A 24,683-nucleotide genomic window follows, 5' to 3' on the forward strand; every position below is an offset into this window, starting at 1 on the left:
GACACAGTCCGCACTACGCTCTGAACCGGTTGCGAATTTGCTGATCCTACTCGTTTCATACACAGACTACTAATGCCATCTGGATATAAGTTTTGGTACTGCTTACTCTTGCTGCCATTCGTCGAGATGAATGGTGGTCATTTTCAACATCTGCTATATTTATTTATTTATGTCAGGTTAGTACCATATTTCCTTTCCTCTGCTGTTTTTTTTGTACCATGGAACTTTGTTCTCTGAGCCACTTTTATTTGACCCACCCGGTATAACATTACTAAAAATATCAAACACGGAAGTTAGATTTCGGGGTTCCTGAATCACTCTGCAAATAAGTGAGACTTCGGCGTTTACGGTACGGCGATACAAACAATGCATCCTTACATGGACATAGCCCATCTGAAGAATACTCTACCGGACTCTGCTACATCGCGTGGTCGTTCATCTTTCCTGGATGCGGGGTTTGCACTAGGTTCCTTTGCGGCGAAAATGTTATTCGAGGTCGAACGCTGCGAAGGATAATTGCGACGATATTGGGCACTTTCACTTTCATAGAACGTCGCGTGTATCTCTTCTCACAAGCGTCGGCTGTACGTGGTCACGCGTCGGTCCGGAATCTCTCTAATGTGTCGGGCATCAATCAAACGTCGTCCTGGAATCATCTCTCTCTGGTAACAGGCTTCGGTTGGACGTCGATCTGGAAACGTCCTTCTGGGAATCGGGCAATGTTTGGCTTTGTCGCTGGCTGGCTGGCTTCACCGGATGATGGCGGTGCATCGTTGCAGGCCGTTGCAGGCGTCGGGGAAGGCAACGGCCTCCCTTCTCTATCTTTTTAGCCGCCCATTTTTATGGTAGTCCACGCTTGGTAAAAACAAACCACCGCGTAATTCTTCACCAAATAAAGCGCACAGTGGTAACTCTACATCGGCAATTCGCTCACGGTACGTAAGAAAAGCAAAGTCCACGAAGACAAAACAGTAGTCGCGCGAGAGTGTAGCGCGGAGATGCTCTCTCTACAAAATCCGGGTAAAACTGTGTGTTGAACTCGAAGTACTGCAGATTTATAAGAGATTCAAAATTGTCCGTTGAAAAACACGTTAGAGTGGCTTGGCTTGGGTTTCCGAAGAGATGGAAATGACCTCTGTCCACTGTCTCGAAATGCGGTCACAAGGCGCGTCCTCTGTTCTTGCTAGCTTGGGCTCCAGCTGATTATCCTGGTCATCCGTGAAAAATAGTTCCAGCCTCCCGCATCGAATTCTCCGTTGGTCCCGACGAAAATAAGTCTTCCCCTTCTCCGTGACAACCCGTGTTGGTGCAAATATTCCAAATACTTTGCCGCATTGACAGTTCGGCTGTCACTCAGAAAAATCCGTCTCCCAACTCCTGACGTCTGGATCGGATACAAATTTTTCCACAAAATAAACCAAACGTCACACTTTACATTTAAACATACTAGAATCAATAAACAAAAATGATTAATATCGAACGGTGTTTTTCACACGTCATTGGATACTGTGACATCAGCAGAAAAAGAACGTGGCAGCCAGGGTTGGCAAAATTTATAAAAACAAAATGTTTTGTTTTTTTTTGTTTTAAACATGAGTTAAAAAAACATGTTTTAAACGAAAGAAGGTCAACCTTTTCCCAGTAAATTATAGTTAAAGTCTTTAAAGAAAAAATACTCATTTTTATGAGTACAATGGCGGCAAGGAGAGTTTATTTCCCCTTGGAAATAAGGTTTACCATACTGCAGGTAGTGGTGTGCGGGACAGAATTTTTTGGGTCGGGACAGGAAATTCTTTAAATCCCAACATTCCGGACTGGGAAAATTCTCAATTTCCCGACAAAGACGGGGAAAATTCTCAATTTCCCGACAAAGTCGGGAAATTTTCTGGACAGGATATTTTCGAAATTTCCCAAAGCTCTTGAAATCTCGAATTCTACACGTAATTTCCATCATAAGTGCTTGTTTTTGTACTTCTGGTACAAAACTAACAATTTTCGGTAGGTTCCAGACATTTACAATGCAGAAAAGGTTGAGAATTGATGACTTTTTAAAATGACAATTCGGTATTTCCCGACTGCTTGGGATCCCGAAAAGTCGGGAAGTCATTTCCCGAAGTGGGGATCGGGACGGGAATTTTTTTCCCCTCAGTTCCGACTTTTTGGGTCCCGCACATCTCTACTGCATGGACAAAAGTTGGGGGTAATAGCCCCCCTTTTTCCGCCATCCAGATCAATTTATCTTTGCAAGTAAAAGATTATGTTACCAAAAGTAAGCATCTGCGCTTCATTCAGTTATACAAACCAATGTATATCCTAGTATCGCAAGAGAAAAAAAATTCACGTCATGATCAAAATCACGCATTGTGTATTCAGATATTAATTTCCAGCTTCCACCAGTCTCAAACTTAAAGTTTCGATTTCTACAGTAAAGCACGAGTCATTCTTGTCGCACAACAGTTTTGCTACCTTGTGCATACATAGCTAGCCTGCCTAACCTAACAACGTAAGCCAAGCGTCAAGTCAACCGTGCAGCAGGTTTTCGCATATGTAGATCCAAACGTGCGCGCAGAATATAGTTCCACTGAGAAGGGTTCTATTCCGACACAACTGCATACTTGCAAGAAAACAGTTATTTAATTTGTAAAATACAGACAAAATAATGCATACATTAGCAGGTATGTACTTGATCGGTTGCAATCACTGTGCAGACGAACTAGGATCCGCAGATTCGCCAACTGGAGTTTGTATTGCGCTAAAGAATCGTTGAAGATCAAGAGCGAGTCGAGCAAGACTGAATACGTTGCAGATCGCGTGGAATCCGTGATACCAGTGTTGCACATCCCAATATTTTAACCCTATGTTTATTGTGATGTGATTGATTAATAACGGCTGAATCGAGGTCTCCTGTTCAGCGCGCAGTTATACCCGAGTGTTATTTTGGGCTTCATCCGAAGGAAAAAGCTCTTCAAATCAAGCAAGTTGTTTTAAATGCATAATCATCCTTACGGCATATTTACTGTTCCATACAATGAAAGGGTGATTATCAGCAAGAAATGCACAGACCAAGATTTGAATCCTGGTTTAGTGAAGTGATTCATAAATTGAAACCAGAGTAATAACATCAGACAAAGCATCTGATTGTCACCAGTAACAAATCATGCTTTTTTTTGCTGGTATAACTTGAAGTGCGAGTGTCTTACAGTAAAGAATGTATTGCGAACGAAGCAACCAAGTTTTTCATAAATGTATTTTTTTCTAAACCAAAAACAATAATTTGTCATTTAATTCAAGAGGGATCTATCGTTGTTTACTTTTATCTCGAAATATACACACATACTCTCATGTTTAGAAGTTATTTCGCATTTATATTAAGTAATGACACATTTATTAAATAATCTATGCGCAGAAAGCACTTCTAAAATTTTATGTTTCAGGAGACAAAAAGAAGCAAAAATACATTCCGCTTGACATGCATGCGGGTTTTGATGTGTTGTGCGGTTGGCAATACTGCTACGATGTAAACAACTCGGCGGTTGAGGCAAGACTGGCACGGAAGATTCTGAGCTCAGTTCTCGCGCGGATTGATACATAAAACCTGCTGCAAACTTAGCTTGACGCTTGGTTTAGGCATTTAGCCTAAAATTAAAAAGCTTTCTCCCTTGATGTCAGTACATAAGGTTGCTCAAGTGTTGTGCGATAAGTGAGACCCGTAAAGCACGAATTAATTGACAGATTCAATGAAAAGACAGGGTTGCCAAACAAAAGAATTATCACAGACTATAAAATATCAAGTACCACTACACACTACCAAATATAATGAAAAAGTCATGTACAATTTCGGCTGTAGTAATTCTCGTGGATCCCATTTAGTGTATGACGAATAGGAAGGAATGTATCGTATACAACGTGATCGTATATATTTAATCTGTGGAATTGTTTATTTCCTACAACATGTCGTCTGCTAGTAGTGGTGTTTTACGCAAGGTGATAGTAGGATTACGCCAAAATGACGGTAGCAACATATCGGCGAAGTTTGTGGATTGCCTAGTACAGTATTTTGGAGACAATCAATTGTGGGCCAAAGTTAAATTTAAACTTAAAAACAACGTTTTAATTTTGTATGGGTCGCAAGACAAACTACATGATCATGCAAATAGCGTTGACAGCTCAGGGAATCTGCAGAAAATTCTGGTGCAGACTTATCTTTGTGAAGAATCGGAGAAAAATCCTGAAGCAACTCAAGACAACAGAAGAAGTAATCTTCAAGCTTTACAGCATCAAATAGAAGAGGAATTTGTTTTCATCCAAGTACGATAAATACTAGCATATAATGCTAATTAGATGTTATGCATTATCAAGTGTTTGTACATAAACGTAATATAACACTAGCTTTCGAGATAGCGCCTGCCTCTTCTTATGTTTTCAGTATTAGTGAGTAACGAACCTACGACAGACCTATCATTTTATTACAAACGCGGTTCGGTAACCAACTTCGCTCCCTGAAATTCTATACTACTTTTTGCTCCACTTGTGCTACTTGTAGTGGCGGATCCAGCAGTTACACTTGGGAGGGTCGTCCCCGATGGCGTATTGGTAACGGCATCGTCCTGTAATCAAGGGCCCCCGCGTTCGATACCCGGTGGAGGCACAAGTAGTTCAGATCCCGGTATGACTTGAGATGACCGGACCCCTCTCCGATTTTCTTCATATTTGACATACTCACTAATTGAGGCCTAATCACGAATCTGAAGTTAAAATTTGTTGGTCACGTCTAGAAATTGCGAACTATTGATGCTAGCCTCCCGAACCATTGACGCTAGTGCCACAAACCATTGGCACGTGGTTAGGTTAGTTTCTGTTAGGTTAAGCAAACATAGTTAAAATTTGGTGGCGTGGTAGTATCAGGATCTAGAAATTGGAAGTAATTGCGAACCATTGATGCTACCCCACGAACCTTTGGCATGTGGTTAGGTTAGACAAACATAGTTAAAATTTGCTGTTGTGGTAGTATCAGGAATATATATATTTGGTTGTGAAACAAAAAAATTCGCGAAAATCAACAGTTTCCATTCCGAAAACTAACGCCTTATTTTCGCTTATTTTGCAATTTCTAGACGTTTCCGACAAATTTTAACTTCAGATTCGTGATTAGGCCTCAATTAGTGAGTATGTCAAATATGAAGAAAATCGGAGAGGGGTCCTGTCATCTCAAGTCGTTCCCAGATCCCACTTTAAACTTAAGGTCCAGCTCCGATTAACCTTACTGTGCATAAAATGGATTTAAAATTAACTCAAACTGTATTATAGGTACTTGTTTACTATCCGTCGGACAGATTTCTACAGAAGAAACTACTTACCGTAATAAGTTCCTGTAGTATTGTCTAACATCAGGAAGGTGTTTTGTGTGAAATTCAGATAAGTTTTCCGTATCCTGAAAACGGATTTCTTCCAATTTAAAAGTTGGGGCCAGGTGACTCCGGCCAATTTCTAACATGCCTTTTGACAGGGAGTCTATAGAAAAAGCTGGGGAGTTGGAGCGGAGCATAGGCAGGGCCACGTTAGCGGTTGGGGGCAGTAAGTCAATTATCCCAGGGGCGGAGCCCGGAATCCATGGGAAATTTGAGTCAAAAATTTCAAACGAAAATAATTTTTTGTTTAAATTTCACACCATTTCTGGAATGGATAGCCCCAAAAACCATTCACGGAATGTTCCGCGAAGCAGATATGTAAGTACGAATGTCAAATATTGACCAAACTCAGAAGATATAGGTGTCCGACGGATAGTAAACTTTTACCAAAGATTTATAAGTACAACTTCTCTCAATGTTATACAATTTGTAAATAACAATTTAATGAGCAAACCATTAGCATTTGAGTTGATGTTTCTCACTGCATGAGTAACAGCTGCTGTAGTGAATTAATTCATTGTTCCCATTGGCTTTTCGGTTAATTTCTCGTATCGGACAAACTGATTTCTTCAAATTTACAGGAGAAATTACTTACCGAATGCAGTATCTTTATACTTGTGGAAGTTCGGGGAAGTGTTTTCTCGCATCGTTCATTGAATTTTGCCGGTAAATCATCTATTTTTCGATATAAATGTGTGACCGATGCACGAATTGCATCCATTTACTTCCAGGTGGATGTAGCCTGTATGTGATGACGTAATCCCGGTCAGTGTTTCCAAGCACGTGTTTTTGTAACTGAAGAAGGTACGTTTCCGCAAATGGTTTGTGGGGCTATGTGTCAATGGTTCGTGGGGCTATGCGAGAATGGTGAGTGGGGCTACGCATATTTTTTTTGGAACTAATTTTAACTATTGTAACCTATACATGACCCTACCTAACCTAACCGGAAGTGGTTCGTGGGGCTATGTATGAATGTTTCGTGGGCCTATGCATCAATGGTTTGTCGGGCTATGTAGGTATTTTTGGGTGCAGTGGGGTGGAAATACCGCATGCCAAGTACTGTAGTGAAACTGTGACCGCCATTTTGCGTGTTACCGAAGGCAAAAAGAAACGAAGAAAACTTACTCGACATGTCGCAAATAGAGCTTCTTTCCGTGAAATAAGTGAAATGCCACTTTCAGCAATGTTTCTCAATGCAGAATACGTAAGTACGAATATTCAAATTAAATGAACTAGCAAATATCAGCCGTTTGTCCGATACAAGAAATTTACCGTCTTTTCTTACTACAAAAATGATTAATTTTTTTGAAGAAAATAGTACATTTTCCTGATTTTGTATTACTTTTCCAGATTGCACCCCTATTAACAATTACATTAGCCAATTATTTCAGACATTGCATTTGTTTTTTTCAAAAATAAATAATTAAGACACTGGCTGCTAACAATGAATGTTTTTGTTGTATTTACAGCATTCTCCAGAGTGTCCCCTTGCCCAGTTATCGGATGATGAGGCCAAAAGTCTTCCAACTGAAATTTATGATCGAGGCATAGACGTTGCAGTGGCTGTGGTGGTTGAGTCGTCTGATCACAGAATACTGCTTACTCGACGAGCGAGTCACATGCGAACTTTTCCTGGTGTGTGGGTTCCCCCAGGTGGACATATAGGTCAGTACAGGTCTACATTATTTCTACAATAGAATGTTAATGTCGAAGAGGAAATGGAAAATCTTGGTTGGATTTTGTTTACCGGTACAAGCCAACACTTTTCTGGCACTTAGATCGTTTGTGGGATCTGCAAGAATGCTACATGATACTTCCATGGAGTATATTTATCATGAAAGTTATGCAAAATTTGAAGTATCCATTGGTTTTGTACCAATATTAAGTGAAAAAACTGTGTTTTGTGATTCTATAACAGGTATTTTTATATTCTGATGTAATTTGTTTAATATTTTAAAGCTAAACTAGCTGATAAATTGATGCTTACAGTTTGAGTGGCATACTCACCCACTAATATTAATCAAATAATTTGAACAACTTTTAAATGTTACAAATTTCAAGCATCTATTGAAGCCGTTATGAAGAAAAATGTCTCATGGCATTCTCTTTTATATACAGTTTTAATTTTACATCCCTCCCTTTCTCCATATATACATCTTTACGTTACAAATCCATTAACAACTGCTCCATTACAGAGGGATGCATTTTACCAGGCTCTCAGTTTATCATGCAAGAGTCTCTACGCAGTCCACTATTTATCATTGCGCTAACTCGCCCCCGCAGTTTATCATGCAGAGGTCCCTACATATGGTGCTCACTCTTTATGTATCCATCTGTCTCTATGTACCCATGCAGCTCTGTGTCTGTCTTAACAAGTCAGAACCCGGTATATATGCCTCCAGCCACAGGGGCGAAGGCCCTATTGTTACCTTTTACACCAGAAAGCCGTTGTGGAAAAACAACCATTGGCTTCCCCGGCTACCGTGCTAATAGCAACCTAGGCAACAGCATTTACAAACAAATAAACTTGTACACATATATTTTCCATTTTAGAGCTGTATGCGTTAAACACCACACACAAAACATGGGAATTTGAAAAAGTCAATTCTGGAATCAATCCAGACTTAACCCCTTAAGTGTGGAATTTTCTGAGCAAGTCACTGCTGTAAAGTGTAGGTTTTTTTTTAGCAGATTTCCGTTGAACAAAATTAACACTGAAATAAAACATCAGTACTTGTCTGCCTTCTTTTAACTGAGCAGTCCCTTTTTATTTTAACCCTACCACACATCGAAGTGATTTCTTTGTCACCATACAACATACGTTCTGTTTCATTTTCTGGCTTCTCATGGTTCGAAACAGATGTTCCTTCGAATACTCCATGATTTTCAAATCTGGAATTACTGTTTATCAGTAAGTCCCTGAAGGAAATACTTCCCAAAAATATGTTGGTTTTTTCTTATAGGCTTCAGATGTTTCCGTGGAACACACACAAATGCTTTGTTTTGAGAAAACGAAAATTCTACATCTTGACGCTTTCTCCAGGGTGCTCTTTCATTGAAGTTGGTGATTTTATTGACACAGCCAGTTCCTGCCATGCGGTAATTACACCTGCACTTCTTCTCTGTAGAAGCAATGCAAACTGTTTGAGAAAATCTAATACAGTGGAACCCCGATTTTACGTTCGTGGATTTTTCATTTTTCTGCATTATACATTCAATCCTGATGGTCCAACGTAGCAAAATTCTGTAAATTTTTTCTCGATTTTACATTTTCCCGTATTTAAAGTTTCTTCAACTTGGTCCCCTGAAAAACGTAAAATCGACGTTTCACTGTACAACATGTGAAAGACAAAATTCTTCTACAAATACCGAAATTGCTACCTTCCTTAACATTCCTTTGCACTTTAGCTTTCTTTTCAACTGATAGCTCCACTGATCTCAAGATTCGAAAAGAAAGATACAAGGGGTGGATAATTATTTATTACGACCGACACAGATTGATTTGATGCCACCCAACAAATGTCAAACATTCTGTTAATTTCATTATTTGTTGTTGCCGCTGCTTGACCACTCTCAAACAGATCTCTTTGATTTTTGCTGTTTTGACTAAACATAAAATAAAATGCATCCATAAAAAATTTAAAGTGCAATGACTGTATCTTTTTGCAGAACATCGTGAACAGCAAGCTCGAATTTATGACTCAACCAGTGAATGACTGTCATGCCATCCAAAATAATAATGGAATACACATTCAGAAGGGGGAAATTTTCTTTCCCTGGTTGGGAATGAGAATATAAATGTAGAGATGGGGATGAAAGAAATTCTGAAGGGGGTGAAATTCCCTGGCTTCCCAACATTTCAGTTCGAGCACTGTTGGCCCATCATTATTACATATATGCAAGGGTGCCTGCAGGAATTTTTCTCAGGGAGAGTCAGCATCATAGAAACTTTAAAAAAATATATTATTATTGCTATTATTACTGCTTTTATTTTTTGTTATTATTACTACTACTGTTTTTTAAAATTATATTCATTTGTGATTTTCATATTCTGTATCTATATACAATTTTCATAACTGTATTCTGACAAGTAACTGTTTGTTATAGTTAGATAATCAGTGTAAAATAGACTAAATGCTTAAATGTAACCCTACTTCAAATAATAATAATAATAATAATAATAATAGTCGCTGTAACTAACGACCTGTAAGTCACAGAAAACAACATTTTTTGTTTTAAAATATCCCTACAATTTCACCATTAGAATTACATTAACGCTTCCCAGAAATCTCAGGGGGTGCCTTGCATATACATTCTGTCAAAAAATTGCCGGGAATTGTTAAATAAAATGCACAATTTTCATTTATTCATCAATATTTATTTTGTCGCCTTCAAAGTAGGCCCCATTTGATGCAACACACATATGCCACCATTTTTTCCAGTCTTCGAAACACTTTTTATAGGCACTTTCCGGTATGGCCTTCATCTCCTTCCACGAATTTTGCTTTATGGCTTCAATCGAGTCAAAACGGGCACCCCGGAGCGGCAATTTTAGTTTCGGGAAGATAAAGAAGTCACATGGGGCTTGATCTGGTGAATATGGTGGTTGATCGATGGTATTTATTGTGTTTTTGGCTTTAAAATCGTTCACAACTGTCGCTCTATGCGATGGCGCATTATCGTCGTGTAAAATCCACGAATTGTTCTTCCACAAATTTGGTCGTTTCTGATGGATTTTCTCACGCAAACGCTTCAATACGGCCAAATAGTATTCTTTATTGACCGTCTGTCCCTCTGGAACGAATTCATGATGCACCAAACCACGAATATCAAAGAAAACAATGAGTATCACCTTGACTTTTCAGCGACTTTGACGTGGTTTTTTCGGTTTCAGCTCATATTTTGTCCTCCATTCTGATGACTGTTGACTTGTTTGCATGTTAAACTCATAGACCCATGTCTCTTCACCAGTTATGATGCGTTCCATGAATGTGGGATCAGAATTGGCACGATCCAACATGTCTAAAGAGTCCTGGTCAAGGTACTGTTTTTGAAGAAAATTCAGCTCTTTTGGAACAAGTCGTGCGGCACCGCATCTCATGCCCAAAATATCCACCAAAATCTTACGAATAGACATGTGAGAGATGTTAAGGTCACTAGCTATATCTCTTAAGCTGGAATGGCGATTATCGAGCACAATTTCCAGCATTTTTTCGATGTTTTCATCGGTTGAAGAGGTCGAAGGTCGTCCAGAACGAGGCATGTCTTCGATGATCTCTCGGCCCTCCTTGAACACTTTGTACCACTCGTAAGCCCGTGTTTTTGATAAAACTGATTCACCATAAGTCTTTTCTAACATTTTTAGCAAGTCAGCACACAAAATTCCGTTCGCAACACAAAGTTTAAGGCAAACTCTTTGTTCAATAATTTCGTTCATTGTAAAAATCGTGATGCACTACTGAAGTGGACTGATTCAACCAGCTGCTGTAAACAAACTGGTTGACAGATCGCGCTCATGTTTGGCATAGTAATTAAGTACAGTGCTACCACCTTATGGATTTTTTTTTAAATAAAATCATTAAATTACAAATTCCCGGTACTTTTTTGACAGAATAGTATATATGTGTGTGTGTGTGTGTGTGTGTAACCACACATCAGCTGTAACCAACATGAGAGATTTTCCTTTGATTGCAGATTGGGATGAAACGATGGTTGAGGCTGGATTCCGCGAGCTGAAGGAAGAGACTGGATTGGAGTTCCATCCAACTGAGATGACAATGCGGGTACTCTGTCTTTGGGAGTCTGTGTACCCAGTACTTCTCGGACTGGGAAATCCCAAGAGGCATCATGTAGTGGTCTACTTGCACGTTCTTGTTCAAAAGGCGTGGAAGGAAGTGCAGCAGTTTATGAAAGTAAGTTCTGTAGTTTGAGCGACCTTTTAATTCTAGAGAGCTACAACCATTTGTTCTTCGAAATTGATTTTGGTTGTTATTCATACACCGTATTAGTGGTTGCAAATCATAAATTTCTTATTTAACTTCCTTAATCCAATGTATTTGGTGATTATATGATCTTTATACGTCTACCAGTCAAGAAATCAACAAGTAGGTCAAGAAGTCAACAAAGAGTCAAGAAATAATACCTGTGATCAGGAACAGTGGCGAGGTATGACATTTTTACATAGTCATCGCAAGATTTGCCGATCGATATTTCAACCGGAAAGGAGCTCACTGCCATACAATAGACATGTAAACGACAAAGGAATAATAAAATAAGCTGTCCCATACGATGAGAATTATGAAATCTTATTCATTTACATTCCTTCTGTAATTAAATATAAGAAATTGCCATGAATGAATTACGAAGTAAAATAGGCCTCATTAAGTTAAAATCTTACTTGAACAGAAACTTTAGCCTTCCTGCTTTCGTGGCGAATTTGTGAAATCTACAACTCGTACATTTCTTTGTTTCATTTATTACTCCAAGAGAGGTATTTTTCAGTGGATAATGTGGCCAAACCGCACATCTGCTTCAGTTGATCTTTAAAAGTATGAATTCTCTTGAGAGCAGAAAAATTCGGTCCTTCTCTAATAAATTTTAAAAAAATATTAATTTTTTATTTTCCTTGGTCATCGCCGCATCTGCCGATGACCGGAATTTTTGCTATCACAATGACTGATTGATGATTTAGTTTATTTTACCTCACATTTCTGCAGGGTTGGCAAAATTTGTGCTTTTTTTAAAAAGAAACAAAACAAACTTTTTGTTTTGCACAGTGTTTGAAACAAGAACCAAACAAATCATGTTTTAAACAAATAAAACGTTTAAAACATAATGCCAAGAAGACTTATTTTCTAAGAGGAATAATAAGGAATCTGTTAATCATTCAAGGATGGATGGGGTTGTTGTTATAAAATAACGCTTGATTAACTTCTTAAAACACACATTTATGTTAGTCTTAAATCTTGCTTGTAGGCTGTTCGAGAAGCTTCAAGTAATCCACAGTTGCCAGGGGCCATTCAGTCCACGTGGTAGCTACTGTTTTTTTTATATATATTTTATTGTGAATGCAATTAAATATTGGTATTAACAACAATGTGCACATTTTGCAGTGTGTTAAGTGAGGAACTAAAACTGTTTCATCCATGCAGTATTCAATTTTTAAAATATTTTAAACACCTGTAAAAAAAACAACATAGCCAGGTGTTTTAAACGTGACCCACGGGTATTCATCACGATATGTTTCTTTGTTAATTCAATATACATTTTCGGCCACTGAACAGATTTCTATGCACAATAAACAGAATGACAGGCATTGAATGAAAATCCAAAGTTACAAAACACGCAAATACCCACAAACCATCAAACATCAAGTATCAAAATGTGTTTAAAACAAGTCTGAAAATAAATGTTTAAGACACTTCGTTTTAAACTTTTAAAACAAGTTGTTTTAAATATGCCAACCCTGCTTTTCTGCCTTTTTTTTTGCTAATTGCAAAAGGGAGGATGAATAGTGGTAAAATATGATGGACGAAGGGACAATCACAAATATATAGGGATGACTACACAAACCCGATGTAAGATTATACTGGCTGTGAGTACAGATGCCAGAGCTTCACTAACTGCCAAATGCAGTCTGGATGCATTAATAGATAAAGCAGGTCTAATTCTCTTGCTGAATACAGCTTCAGTTTTCATCTTAACTGGCCTTCTGGTGGAGGGTTTTAATTACAAAAATATTTATTTTCTAAATTACTAATTTCCAAATTTACCTAAGTAGGAGTCAAATACGTAAAGGTTAAGAAAAACAAAAGGAAATACGTAGATCATTAAAAATACAAGAATTTTGCTTTTTTTTTTGTAGGCATCCTTATAATGCATTGTGAGAGTTGCATATGGATTTCAGAAGGGACTTTTCAATACCCTTGGAGCTAGTTCTGTTGTCTTGTAATCAAAGGATTCCAGGTTTGATTCGTGTTGGAGGAACACTGCACAAAACCTTGGATCCTACTTTAAACTGTAGGCCCACTCTCGGTTAGCCTATCTGAGCATAAGCAAAATTTAAAAAACTTGTGTATTTCCACAATTGAAGTGGAATTAAATTTGAGTCAACATTTTCATTTTTTTATATAACCACCTTAAAAAACAAAAAATGCATGGTTTTACTGTTTGTTTTTCAAACAAAACTTCCACAAAATTGTTCCTTCTATTCAGCAATCTATCTGTGCCCAATTTCACAGTGGAATACAAAGGTAAACAAACTATCAGGCAAAGAAAAATTGGATGTTGTTATTTTTTAAAAAATTATTCTTGTAAGAAGAGTTGTCAATTATTCATTAAAATGTGTTACTGTATATTCTCCTTGATCCTTTTCCATTTTTGTGTGGACCGACAAAATGTTAAAAATCTAGTAACTCGTACAACAGTCCATGGTTGGTCATTTATGGTGTTTTACACCAGGTGGTCATTTTGCAGTAATCTTCTCTACAGGTAGGGGCAAAATACACAGCACGATATCAATGAACCACCATGACACAATATAAGAAAAAGATATCGACAGTACAGAGGCACAAACCAGCCATTTTCATATCATGGACCTGAAATCACACTTCTTACATATAATGCGTAGAGACACACACATTTCGTTTTTGACAGAAACCTGAAATAGCACACTGTAATGTTCATTTTTCATGTTTTTGAAAAGTGTGAGGTATGTTTCCTTCCATGTTTTGTCACAAAATGAACTGCAAGACACAAAATAAACAAGCACGAAATGTAAGTCTTATTTCCTGATGCCACTTTCTAAAGTCTGAACTATCCTGTGATTTATACGAAATAAAGCAAAACTGATTTAAGTCTGCTGTAAAAATGTCAGAAATGTAGCCGTTTACGCAGCAATAAACTTACTCTCATAACTACATAAGTGTGCTGTTAGAAAAGGAATGTATATTTTGTGTAATAGGTATAGTTTTAAATCATACTTAGGTTTATATTCACCATTTTAGCATTGAAATGTCATTTTTATATACCGCTTTCGATCTCAAAATGTGCCCTGATTTTGTATTAAAATCATCTTTTATTCATCATAAATATGTGCCCCTAATAATGCTGAGTGAGGGACTGCCATTACACTCTTCCAAGCAAAATGTGAAATTTTGCGTAACAAGATACAACATGTCAAAGGGAATATTCCACATGGCTTCTTATATCTGATCCTTAAGGCTAGTAAATGTTGATTTGTGACCAAGATGATCATTGGTGTCAACCAGTGAATGTCTCCACTGAAATTTACATCTGCCGGGAATAGAAGCTGGAATACCCTGATCACAGGATGATATTCTGAACCATTTACCATTGTGGCACAATCTAACTTGCAGGTATTTACGCAAAGAGAGAGCGAACAAGGATGAGAATTTACACCAAAGACAAGGGACTAGCCATTAGAACCAGGAGCTGCCAAGCAACATTTTTCATTGGGTGAACACACTGTCAACGCATGGGGTCCCACTGCTGCTATTTCCTGGCTTTTGAGACTGGCGTCTGCTACTTCTTCTTCTCAAGTAGCTTTCCAATTGTCCTCACAGTGCTGGGTCAGCACCAAAATTCTGGGGGCTCAAACCTGGGCCTCTTCGCACCAAAGGCAAGATTGCTAACCACTTAGCTACATGGAAGCCATGCAGTACTGTAGAATGTGGACTAATTGTTAATGAAAAAAGTCAATGTAGCGAATAACCATGGTTCTATAATATTTATAAATTGTGAAAAATCAAGTAAAGTGCAACATTTTGATTGATTGATTTGCTTTATTTTACTTCGCTTTTTGTGCCACTTTTTGCTAATTTGCAAAGATGGGAATGAATGATGATGTGATGAAATTACAGGGTGGCGACAGACCTGGAAAACCGGGAAAAGTCAGGGAATTTGAGGTGTCAAAAAAAGTCAGGGAATTTTGTCTTCATTGACTTTTTTAATTTTTTTTTATTTAAAGATATCGTTATGGAACTCTGCACGGGAACAGAAAATTGTTATAACTTGGGCACTATGGGAGCAATCTACTTCGGATAAGTTTTGTTTTGTAGCTAAGACATAAGCGCATGCAAACATGTACAATTCAGAACGCCGGAACGAGGAAGGGGGTTTGGGGGGCTCGACCCCCGAATTTCAATAGGAAAAACAAAAATCTGAAGTTTGCCCCACTCTTCTCCCACTATTTTGGGGAGAAGGCGCAAACTTTAGTATTCTTTTCAAAGAATGGACATTTCTCAAGAGAATGAAACATGTTTCATGTTCTTGGGTGCCATACAAGTAGAATAATAAGCCAAAATGTGATTTTTTTTAATGAAAAATGTGTAATTTGCATTTTTGGAGGAAAATTGTTATAACTCGGGTACTATGGGAGCAATCTACTTCGGATAAGTTTTGTTTTGCAGCTAAAACATCATAGCATGCAACCGTGTACAATTCAGAATGCCGAACCGAGGAAGGGGGTTTGGGGGGCGCGACCCCCGAATTTCAATAGAAAAAACAAAAATCTCCCTCTATTTTGGGAAGAAGGCGCAAACTTTAGTATTCTTCTCAAAGAATGGACATTTCTCAAGAGAATGAAACATGTTTCATGTTCTTGGGTGCCATACAAGTAGAATAATAAGCCAAAATGTGATTTTTTTTTTAATGAAAAATATGTAACTTGCATTTTTGGAGGAAAATTGTTATAACTCGGGCACTTCAGATAAGTTTTGTTTTTCATATAAAACATCAGTGCATGTAACCGTGTACAATTCAGAACGCCGGACCGATAAAGAGGGGCTGGGGGCACGACCCCCGAATTTCAATGGAAAAAAAATGGATTTTGCCCCTACTTCCCCCGCTATTTTGGGTAGAGGGCACGAATTTTATTATTGTTTTCAAAGAATGGACATTTCTCAAGAGAACGTAACGCGTTTCATGTTCTTAGGTGCCATACAAGTTGAATAATAAGCCAAAATGTGATATTTTTTTTTTACGAAAGATATGTAATTTGCATTTTTGGAGGTAAATTGTTATAACTCGGGCACTATAGGAGCAATCTACTTCAGATAAGTTTTGTTTTTCAGATAGAACATCACAGCATACAACCATGTACAATTCAGAACGCCTGACCGAGGAAGGGAATTTGGGGGAGACCGACCCCGAATTTCATTGAAAGAAACATAAAAATCTGAAGTTTGCCCCCTCTTCTCCCGCTATTTTGGGTATAAGGCGCAAACCTTAGTATTCTCTTCAAAGAATGGACGTTTCCAAAGAGAATGAAACATGTTTCATGTTCTTGGGTGCCATAACCCAAAATGTGAAACACTGTTTTTTTTACTAAAAATAGGTAATTTGCATATTGCTCAGAAAATGGTTATAACTCGGGCACTATGGGAGCACTCTACTTCAGATAAGTTTTGTTTTGCGGCTAAAACAACATAGCATGCAACCGTGTACAATTCAGAATGCCGAACTGAGGAAGGGGGGTTTGGGGGTGCGACCCCCGAATTTTAATTAAAAACTATAAAAATCTGGAGTTTGCCCCCTCTTCTCCCGCTATTTGGGACGAAGGCACGAAGTTTAGTATTCTTTTCAAAGAATGGGCATTTCTCAAGAGAATGAAACATGTTTCATGTTCTTGACTGCTATACAAGTTGAATAATAAGCCAAAATGTGATTATTATTTTTTTTTACGAAAAATAGGTAATTTGCATTTTTGGAGGAAAATGGTTATAACTCGGGCACTATGGGAGCAATCTAATTCTGATAAGTTTTGTTTTACAGATAAAACATCAGAGCATGCAACCATGTACAATTCAGATCGCCGAACGGAGGAAGGGGGGTTTGAGGGCGCGACCACCGAATTTCAATGAAAAAAACATAAAAATCTGAGGTTTGCCCCCTCTTCTCCCGCTATTTTAGTGAAAAGGCGCAAACCTTAGTATTCTCTTCAAAGAATAGTCGTTTCCAAAGAGATTGAAACATATTTCATGTTCCTGGGTGCCATACAGATTGAATAATGAGCCAAAATGTGAAACTCTGTTCGGAAATGTGGCATGGATATGTTGCGGAGGGGGGGGAGGTTGGTCATCAATATGAATTTCCCAGGCTTGCTCCAGACCTGTGTCAGAGTTTCCACCCAAACATAAGAGTATTAATGTCCAAAAAGCACATTCATTTCGTAATCAGTACCATTATACCATATCAGGCCAGTACGACCTTGCTCTGATGATAACATATGGTATCATTGGGGGAGTAAAGGTTAAGCCTCTAAATATTACGTGCAAAATGCATGGAATTATCATTTTTTCATGTCCATATGGGAGTAGTAAGGGGACTTGTCATGTAGTAAAGCATTTTATTGGGCAAACTGAAGGAACATGGAAACAAATAGGTACCATTGATACATACGATTTTTGTTGAATATCGCCACCTGACAAAGTATCTCACTACAACATGCGACAGAAATTGCATGGACTGCAAATATGCTGCTGTAATTTTATTACTCTTCTGGCTCACTACACCTTATTTAATGTAGCAGTGCTTATGTAGGTCTTCTTTCATCATCCTGACGTATTACTGGTTTCGCACAAGTTAACATACGTTTACAATGACATTGCACTATTCTTAGATATCAAGAAGAATTTAACCAAACGGGATATATATTGAATACTATCACGAAAAAGTGAAACATAAACTGCATTGGTGAAAGTTATAAAAATTGGCAAGAGCATGCTCCCAACCTCAAATTTACTGTAACACTAGTATTGCATTGAAATTAACGCCACTCTCTGTCCTGTCTGTTTAAACTCGTGAGAGATGGTCATTAATCTCTCACAGGGTAAGGTTAATATCCAATATTATGAAACAAAGTACTAATAATAATTACGTAAATATTTTAATATCATATTTACTCGATTCATTCAGTCATAAAAGCAAATCACTTTCTTCAAGGATTGACTTTTCTCTACCAGCCCTGCTAAATTTTCACTTTCCATCTACTGATTTATATGAGGGGTGGCCAGAAAGTAATTTCCAATTAGTAGGGACATTGATTTTTCGCAAACGCCAAAACCGTGAAAAATGGTAATTGCAGCGAAGTTATGTTTAGGAATGTGCAGTGATGTCTGGACACATTTTTCGCCCCTTTGAAATATCGAAATAATGCGAATTTGACATAAAATGCGAATTGTTGGCATTTTAACGATTTTTTTAAAAAGAAATGTCCTAAAAAATGAAAAATTCCATGAAATCAAACATTCTTGTCTTTTCTAGGCCATGTTTATGTACATAGAACGTGCAAGTTTTCCAACATTTTACTCAAGAGTAAATTGTAGAGTTATACGTACATGGAATAATTCTGATAGACACATTAAATCATGTATTTCCCACAATTTTTTCAACTTCTATCAAAACCATTTGCATCACAGAGCAAAGTGGTAGGGTTCTAACAGGAGATCGAGTGCATATCTACCGTCACAAGGGAGCCACATCTTCGTATTTGTCACAGAAGTTATGTTTTGAATTACCAAGCTAAGTGTGTACCATCAGCATTTGTCAAGCAAGTAATAATGGAGCTCAGTCGTTAGGGCATCTGATTAATATGCGAGAGACCCATGGTCGATCCCCTGCTGGGGAGAACCGGGATGTTTTCCACATAATCAAACTGCTCCGGCGCCAGCATAATATGAAACTGGTACCGTGAGAAAACTTTGAGGGATAAAGGTAGCCAGGAGTGTGGTGCTGATCACATCACTAGCCACCTTCAGCCGTGATCAAGAAAGTGTGGGACCCTAACTCCACACCCCTATACACCTTCATGGAAAAGTGCAGGGGAGCACTTTATTTTTACTTCCTCAAAAACCAGTTCCAACATATCAAACTGTCACGAAAATACGTAGACCATGTGACCTACAATTTAAAATAATAGTTTAAAAGCACAATGAAGTATTAAGTTTCGGTATATTTGGCAGATAAATGTTCTAAAACAAAACGCTAATTTTGGGAAACATAACACTAACAAGTCAAAAAAAAATAATGCCAATTTTTGGTGCTATAATATATCGGTATCTGTCACGTGAGATTGATTGATTAAATTTTTTTTGCTGCGTCGACACTTATGGTCATTATGCACCCTTCAGTATATACGGGGGAAATTCCATTATCTAAAATCCTTACCTTAAAATTAAAAAAAAGATGTATGGAAAATAACTTTCTCAAAACAACTTTCAACATATCAAACTCTCATGAAGATATGTAGACCATGTGAAACAGTAGTTTAAAAACACCGTCCAGGTATAATTTCAGATATTTGCCAGAAAATGCGCTAAAATGAAAATGTGAATTTGGGAAAAATAACACCGTATAGAAAAAACTAAAAAATAAGAAAATACACCAATTTAGAAAAAAACTACAAAATATTAAGGTCCCTACCGATTAGGCATAAATAAAACAAGAATATCAGTAGTAATTTATTGCATTAGTAACAGTGAGTCCTAACTTAATTTTTGGCATAATCAGCACCGTTCTTCTGGCATTTGTCGTAGCATGTCACTAAATTTTGTATGCCCATGGTATATGTGTCTGACAAACAAAGACTGGAACTATCTCTACCGCAGTGTAGCTGTCAAATTCTTGCCCTGCCAGAAACCTCTTCAGTTAAACCAGGAGATGAAAGTCGGTACATTAAAGGGCAGGGCTGTACAGGGAGTGGTCCAAGATCTCTCACCTGAAGTGATGCAAAGGCCCTGTGTTGTGCTGTATGGGGTTGTGCACATTCGATTGGCCTTCCGTGAATTGTCTGCAACATCGTCTGACCATACTATCGTTCACGACGTCTGCACACCTCACACAATTGCTGGTGGCTCTGTGCCAAATTCTGAGCGTGCAATATAGGCTACATCGCAGTCTGTGGGAGACTGTATGAGAGCTGCAATCTTTAACCTAGAACTCTCCTAAAACGGCTGCATTACGACTATTACCATTTACATCTAAATGCCACTTCTTCCTGCCTGCATGTGTGTGTGTCCCTCTCCGACCACTAGTGCTGCGTATAGGCACCATTGGAGCTTTTTTCAGGATTCCCCTCGTATATGAACTTTCAGAAGCTTTTATTATTAGTGTTTTAATGTGTGGTTAGCTAAATCAGGTACCTATACAATGCAATTCTATAAATTCCTTGCGTGAAATTTCTAATATCTACATACCCTTTTCGTCAGCATTAATGGTATAACTGCATGTTGTCAATTTCACAGTACTTCACTTGGATATACTGTACTGAAGCAGAAATCCCATTGATAATGTAAGGAAATATGTCACTTTATTTTGTTCGATTCAATTATTTCACTTATATGAAAGAGTTAAGTTGTGTGCTTTACAGAGAAGAGGGAAGTAGCTTTATGCATTGAAAATTGAGTCCACACTCATGGTTCTTGCAAGCAGAGGCTTCCAAACTTCAGTGGAAATATCAACATATAATACTGAGAATGGATAAGGAGACTGATAAATTACAAATTGTATTTCTCAATCATTCACTCTTATCTCATTTAGTCGTAACTTTAAAAATAATCAAGTATTTTATTTTAAACTTATTGCGTACAACAAAATTCCGTAATCCTTCCCTAGCTTGTGAATTGTAATAATTTTCCAAATTCACTATTTTGCAGTTTGAATTCAAATCATAGAGAATAGAGGAATTAAGTCAATTTCATTGAAGATAATATTGGTGCTTAACAAATCCATGCCTGGATCTGTATGAGTTTATTATTTCAATTTACAAAAACATCGCTTTAGTTTAGTTTGTAATTGTCAGGGAAAAATGTAAATTTTGTCCTGGAAAACCTGGAAAAGTCAGGGAATTTCATTTTTGCTTGTTTGTAGCCACCCTGAATTAATAAGTGGACACTCACAAACATCCATGCCCAGGCCAGGATTCGAAACTGGGATCCCTGCCATGGGGCCAGCTGCAAAATTTTGAGAAGGTGGGAAAGAGAATTGTGCAAATCATACACACATGTGTCATCCCTCTCATAGTATGTGACTTTTAGGACATGCTGTAACTCAGGTAATGGTCGAAGATACAAATTTTGAGTTCTGCACGAGTCTTGAGGTATGCAATTATCAAAGATTAATTTCATTCTTGCTACATTCTGAAAATTATGTGCATATTTTTCATGATTTTGACATCCCTCTTTTCTCAATTCTGGTGTTTGGAAACATAATAATACCAAGGGAAAGTAATAAATGCGCAGTTTTTTCTACAGTAATGGAAAACATATCAGGCAATATGCAGGTGCTGTTTTGTACCTTCATGTCCCAGCGTTGCCTATGTGGGGGTCTGATGAATTTCAAATTTCATCAAAAACATTGTTTTTATTTCTTCTGACTATGGAAAATTGTTTTTGTTTTTTTTCTACTGCAGACTTATAGCCCAATGTGTACTGAACAAAATGAGGTATAATTTGCTATTCTTAGTTCCAGAGATATAAAATTGTATTTTAAAGCGGAAGTTTAAATTTTCTGCTGAAAACATGTCCATAGTTTGCGGATTCACTGGCAAACACGCTCTGTTGTTTAAGGGTTAACCTTGCAGAAAATAATTTGCAAAAATGCATTAAGATATTACAATATATTTCTTGCATTTTTTTGCAGCTGGACCCAACAGAGGTACAGAGCTGCACGTGGCTGTCAGCAGAAATAGTGAAGAAGTTGCTGTATGGCAGAGGAAATCTCGGCAAGCATACGATGTTCACTCTGAAAGGGCAAGACGAGTTGGTGGAGGAAGAACTGGATATTACCACCATGTACCACCGATCACTATGGGGCAGAGACTCTGTATATTCAGGATCACAATTAGCTTTAAAGAAGTGGGCGGAACTGGTGGACACGAGGGAGAATCTAGCTAGTAAGATTTAGTGTTGACATCTTTTTTTGGGCAAACTAGAATATGGTCTGTCATGTGTAGTGGGTTGGTCCTGAAAAATGCTACTAGATTTTATTTGTGGGATTCAAGTATCGTGTTGAGAATAATCTGAAGTTGTGTCATGCTGTCAAGGGGTAGGTTGTTACCAAATGATCGGAGGCTTTTAAAATTAATATCCCTGCCTGTTATATGATTAAGCAGTCCTTAGGGTGGATAAGGATGTATGAAGTGCAAAACAGCTTGAAAAAGAGGCAATGGTCTTGTTAAAGCTCTTTTCTAGTTTTATGGCAGGCAGCGTACATGCTGGCAAGGGTAGTGCGGAGGGGGGAAGGAACCAATCCAGAGTGATGAGAAAAACAGCAGCTTTCGCAGCTAATCCTCCCACGACGTGTTAACTCTTTGCACCACCGCCGTTGTCTGCGGCATATTCCCTGCTCCCAACTTCCCTTGCCAGCATGTAGGCTGCCCACCGTAAGACTAGACGAGCTATAATAAGTAGTGCCACTTTAATCTCCATTGAGAGGTAGTATGATATTGAAACTGAGAACCGAGATGTTGGGGTGTGGTTTAGGTGTCGTTTGGGAATAATTTTGAATATCAGAGCCTGTTTCACGTCTAGAAAACTGTGGAAAGTGTCATTGGAGTAGTCATGCAGGCCAGGTGTACAATGGCACTGTTAATTTCACTTTTAGAGTGATTGTAAGTCATTGAATAGTATCGTTACAATTCAGGAAGGTTATAAGGGCTATGTTGACTAAAAAAACATGATATCTGCTAGGTACTTTCACATAACCAGTTGTTAACTTTATGGCAGTTTGAAAAAAAAATGCCCTGTCCCAGCTATCTCTGCACAAATAGTGATGTGAGACAGCTCCACCAATGAACATGCCCACTCGTTCTCTGTCACTATGCGCAGCCCTACTCCAGAGGAAGCTGGGACAGGGTGTGTATATATATACTTCATTGTTACTTCATTCTCCATTACTAAAACTCGTTGTCCACATTTAAGTATCAAAATATATCCTCTACTTACAAGAATACTATTTCTTTACATGTGTACTTAATATGACACTAGTTACTGCACAAGTTCCTGTAAGATGATACACAGGATATAAGTAACTTCTGCTTCGTTACGAAGTGAAGGTTCTTTCTTGCAACTTCTCTACACATTCGGTAAATTCTGGGAATGAATATAGGACATGATCCAGTTGGATTTAGTTGAGAAGCAAGTATGGAGGCTCATTTGAATTCTTTTGTTACATAGTTCCATTTCTTCTACTTCTTTTTCCTTTATGTGCAGAAAATGCTATAAATACAAAACACCAAATCATAGAATTCTATCTTTCCCACTTTGACAGAATGTCTTCACTTCCACGGCTAATATCTTGCATGAGACGATTTTAATGTAGTCAACTAGTTGGAGATTTCCTTACAGCCTACCAACCTACTGTGCAGAGCATTCAATCGGTAAGTGCAATACGTAAATAAATATTACTATTTTTGTTTTTTATACAAACTAGCTCATAAAAGATACAGGGATGTATTTATATGTTGAACAGTATGGCAAAAAGCATATCGGAAAGCATTACATTGAATTTGGGTCAATGGAGGGAGTGTTGGTGGATCCTGGTTTGCTTACACCATCAGTCTGTGTTGAAAAGAGATTGTGTTACATGTATAGCTTTAAACAGGTGCTTGAATTAAGGGGAGATCCGGTGAGAATTGAACACTCCAAGTTTAGTTGTAAGTGTAATGCATGTGAATAAATGACTATTATTTTTGTACTAAATACTTGTTTGTATATGACATTATACAACATTTGTTTTATATTATGTAATGATGAAATGTCACTATTGAATACATAATAGTTAATTGAAAACCTGTATTTTATTATGAATATGCCCTGAGCACTGTAGCGGCGATTGGGTTCCAAAACTGGGAGGGGAGGGGCAAGGACAGTTTACTTTACCATGATAGATAAGGTTTAGCATAGTGCAGGAGTAAAAGTGGCAAAAAGTTGGTGTTGCCCCCCTCCCCCAAATTGCCGCCATTGCCTGAGCATTGTGAAGATGTTTTCCATTAGTACATCAAATACTTTGGACCTTCTGTGCAAGTGTCAGCTTTACAAAGTCACTTGCCTGTAATTTTCTGATGTTGCCACATGGTAAGTTAGACGTGGAGAATGTTCATTAAAATTTTGCATGATATACTTATAGAAATTTTGCAGACTAAAAAAATTAAGATGATTAGCAAACTAAATTAACCACATGTTTATCTTCTCCTTCCCCCTCTTCTTTCCAAGTTCACTGAAAAATCAAGATTAAAATTCAGGTCTTTGCAGATTG

The 24,683-nt window shown here is 37.9% G+C and overlaps 1 protein-coding gene across 1 annotated transcript; it reads left to right on the top strand.

The window, feature by feature from the left end:
* The first annotated feature begins 3,935 nt into the window (after positions 1-3,935).
* Positions 3,936-24,211, top strand: LOC146000601 (m7GpppN-mRNA hydrolase NUDT17-like). The gene is made up of 4 exons (XM_083138416.1): positions 3,936-4,308; positions 6,878-7,073; positions 11,103-11,320; positions 22,068-24,211. Exons 1-4 carry the CDS (start codon positions 3,952-3,954, stop codon positions 22,329-22,331), a joined length of 1,035 nt encoding a protein of 344 aa, XP_082994542.1. The 5' UTR covers positions 3,936-3,951; the 3' UTR covers positions 22,332-24,211.
* Positions 24,212-24,683: the final 472 nt, after the last annotated feature.

The sequence above is a fragment of the Lepisma saccharinum genome, chromosome 1, assembly GCF_977018435.1.
Source record: "Lepisma saccharinum chromosome 1, izLepSacc3.1, whole genome shotgun sequence".
In the NCBI taxonomy this organism is placed as follows: domain Eukaryota; kingdom Metazoa; phylum Arthropoda; class Insecta; order Zygentoma; family Lepismatidae; genus Lepisma; species Lepisma saccharinum.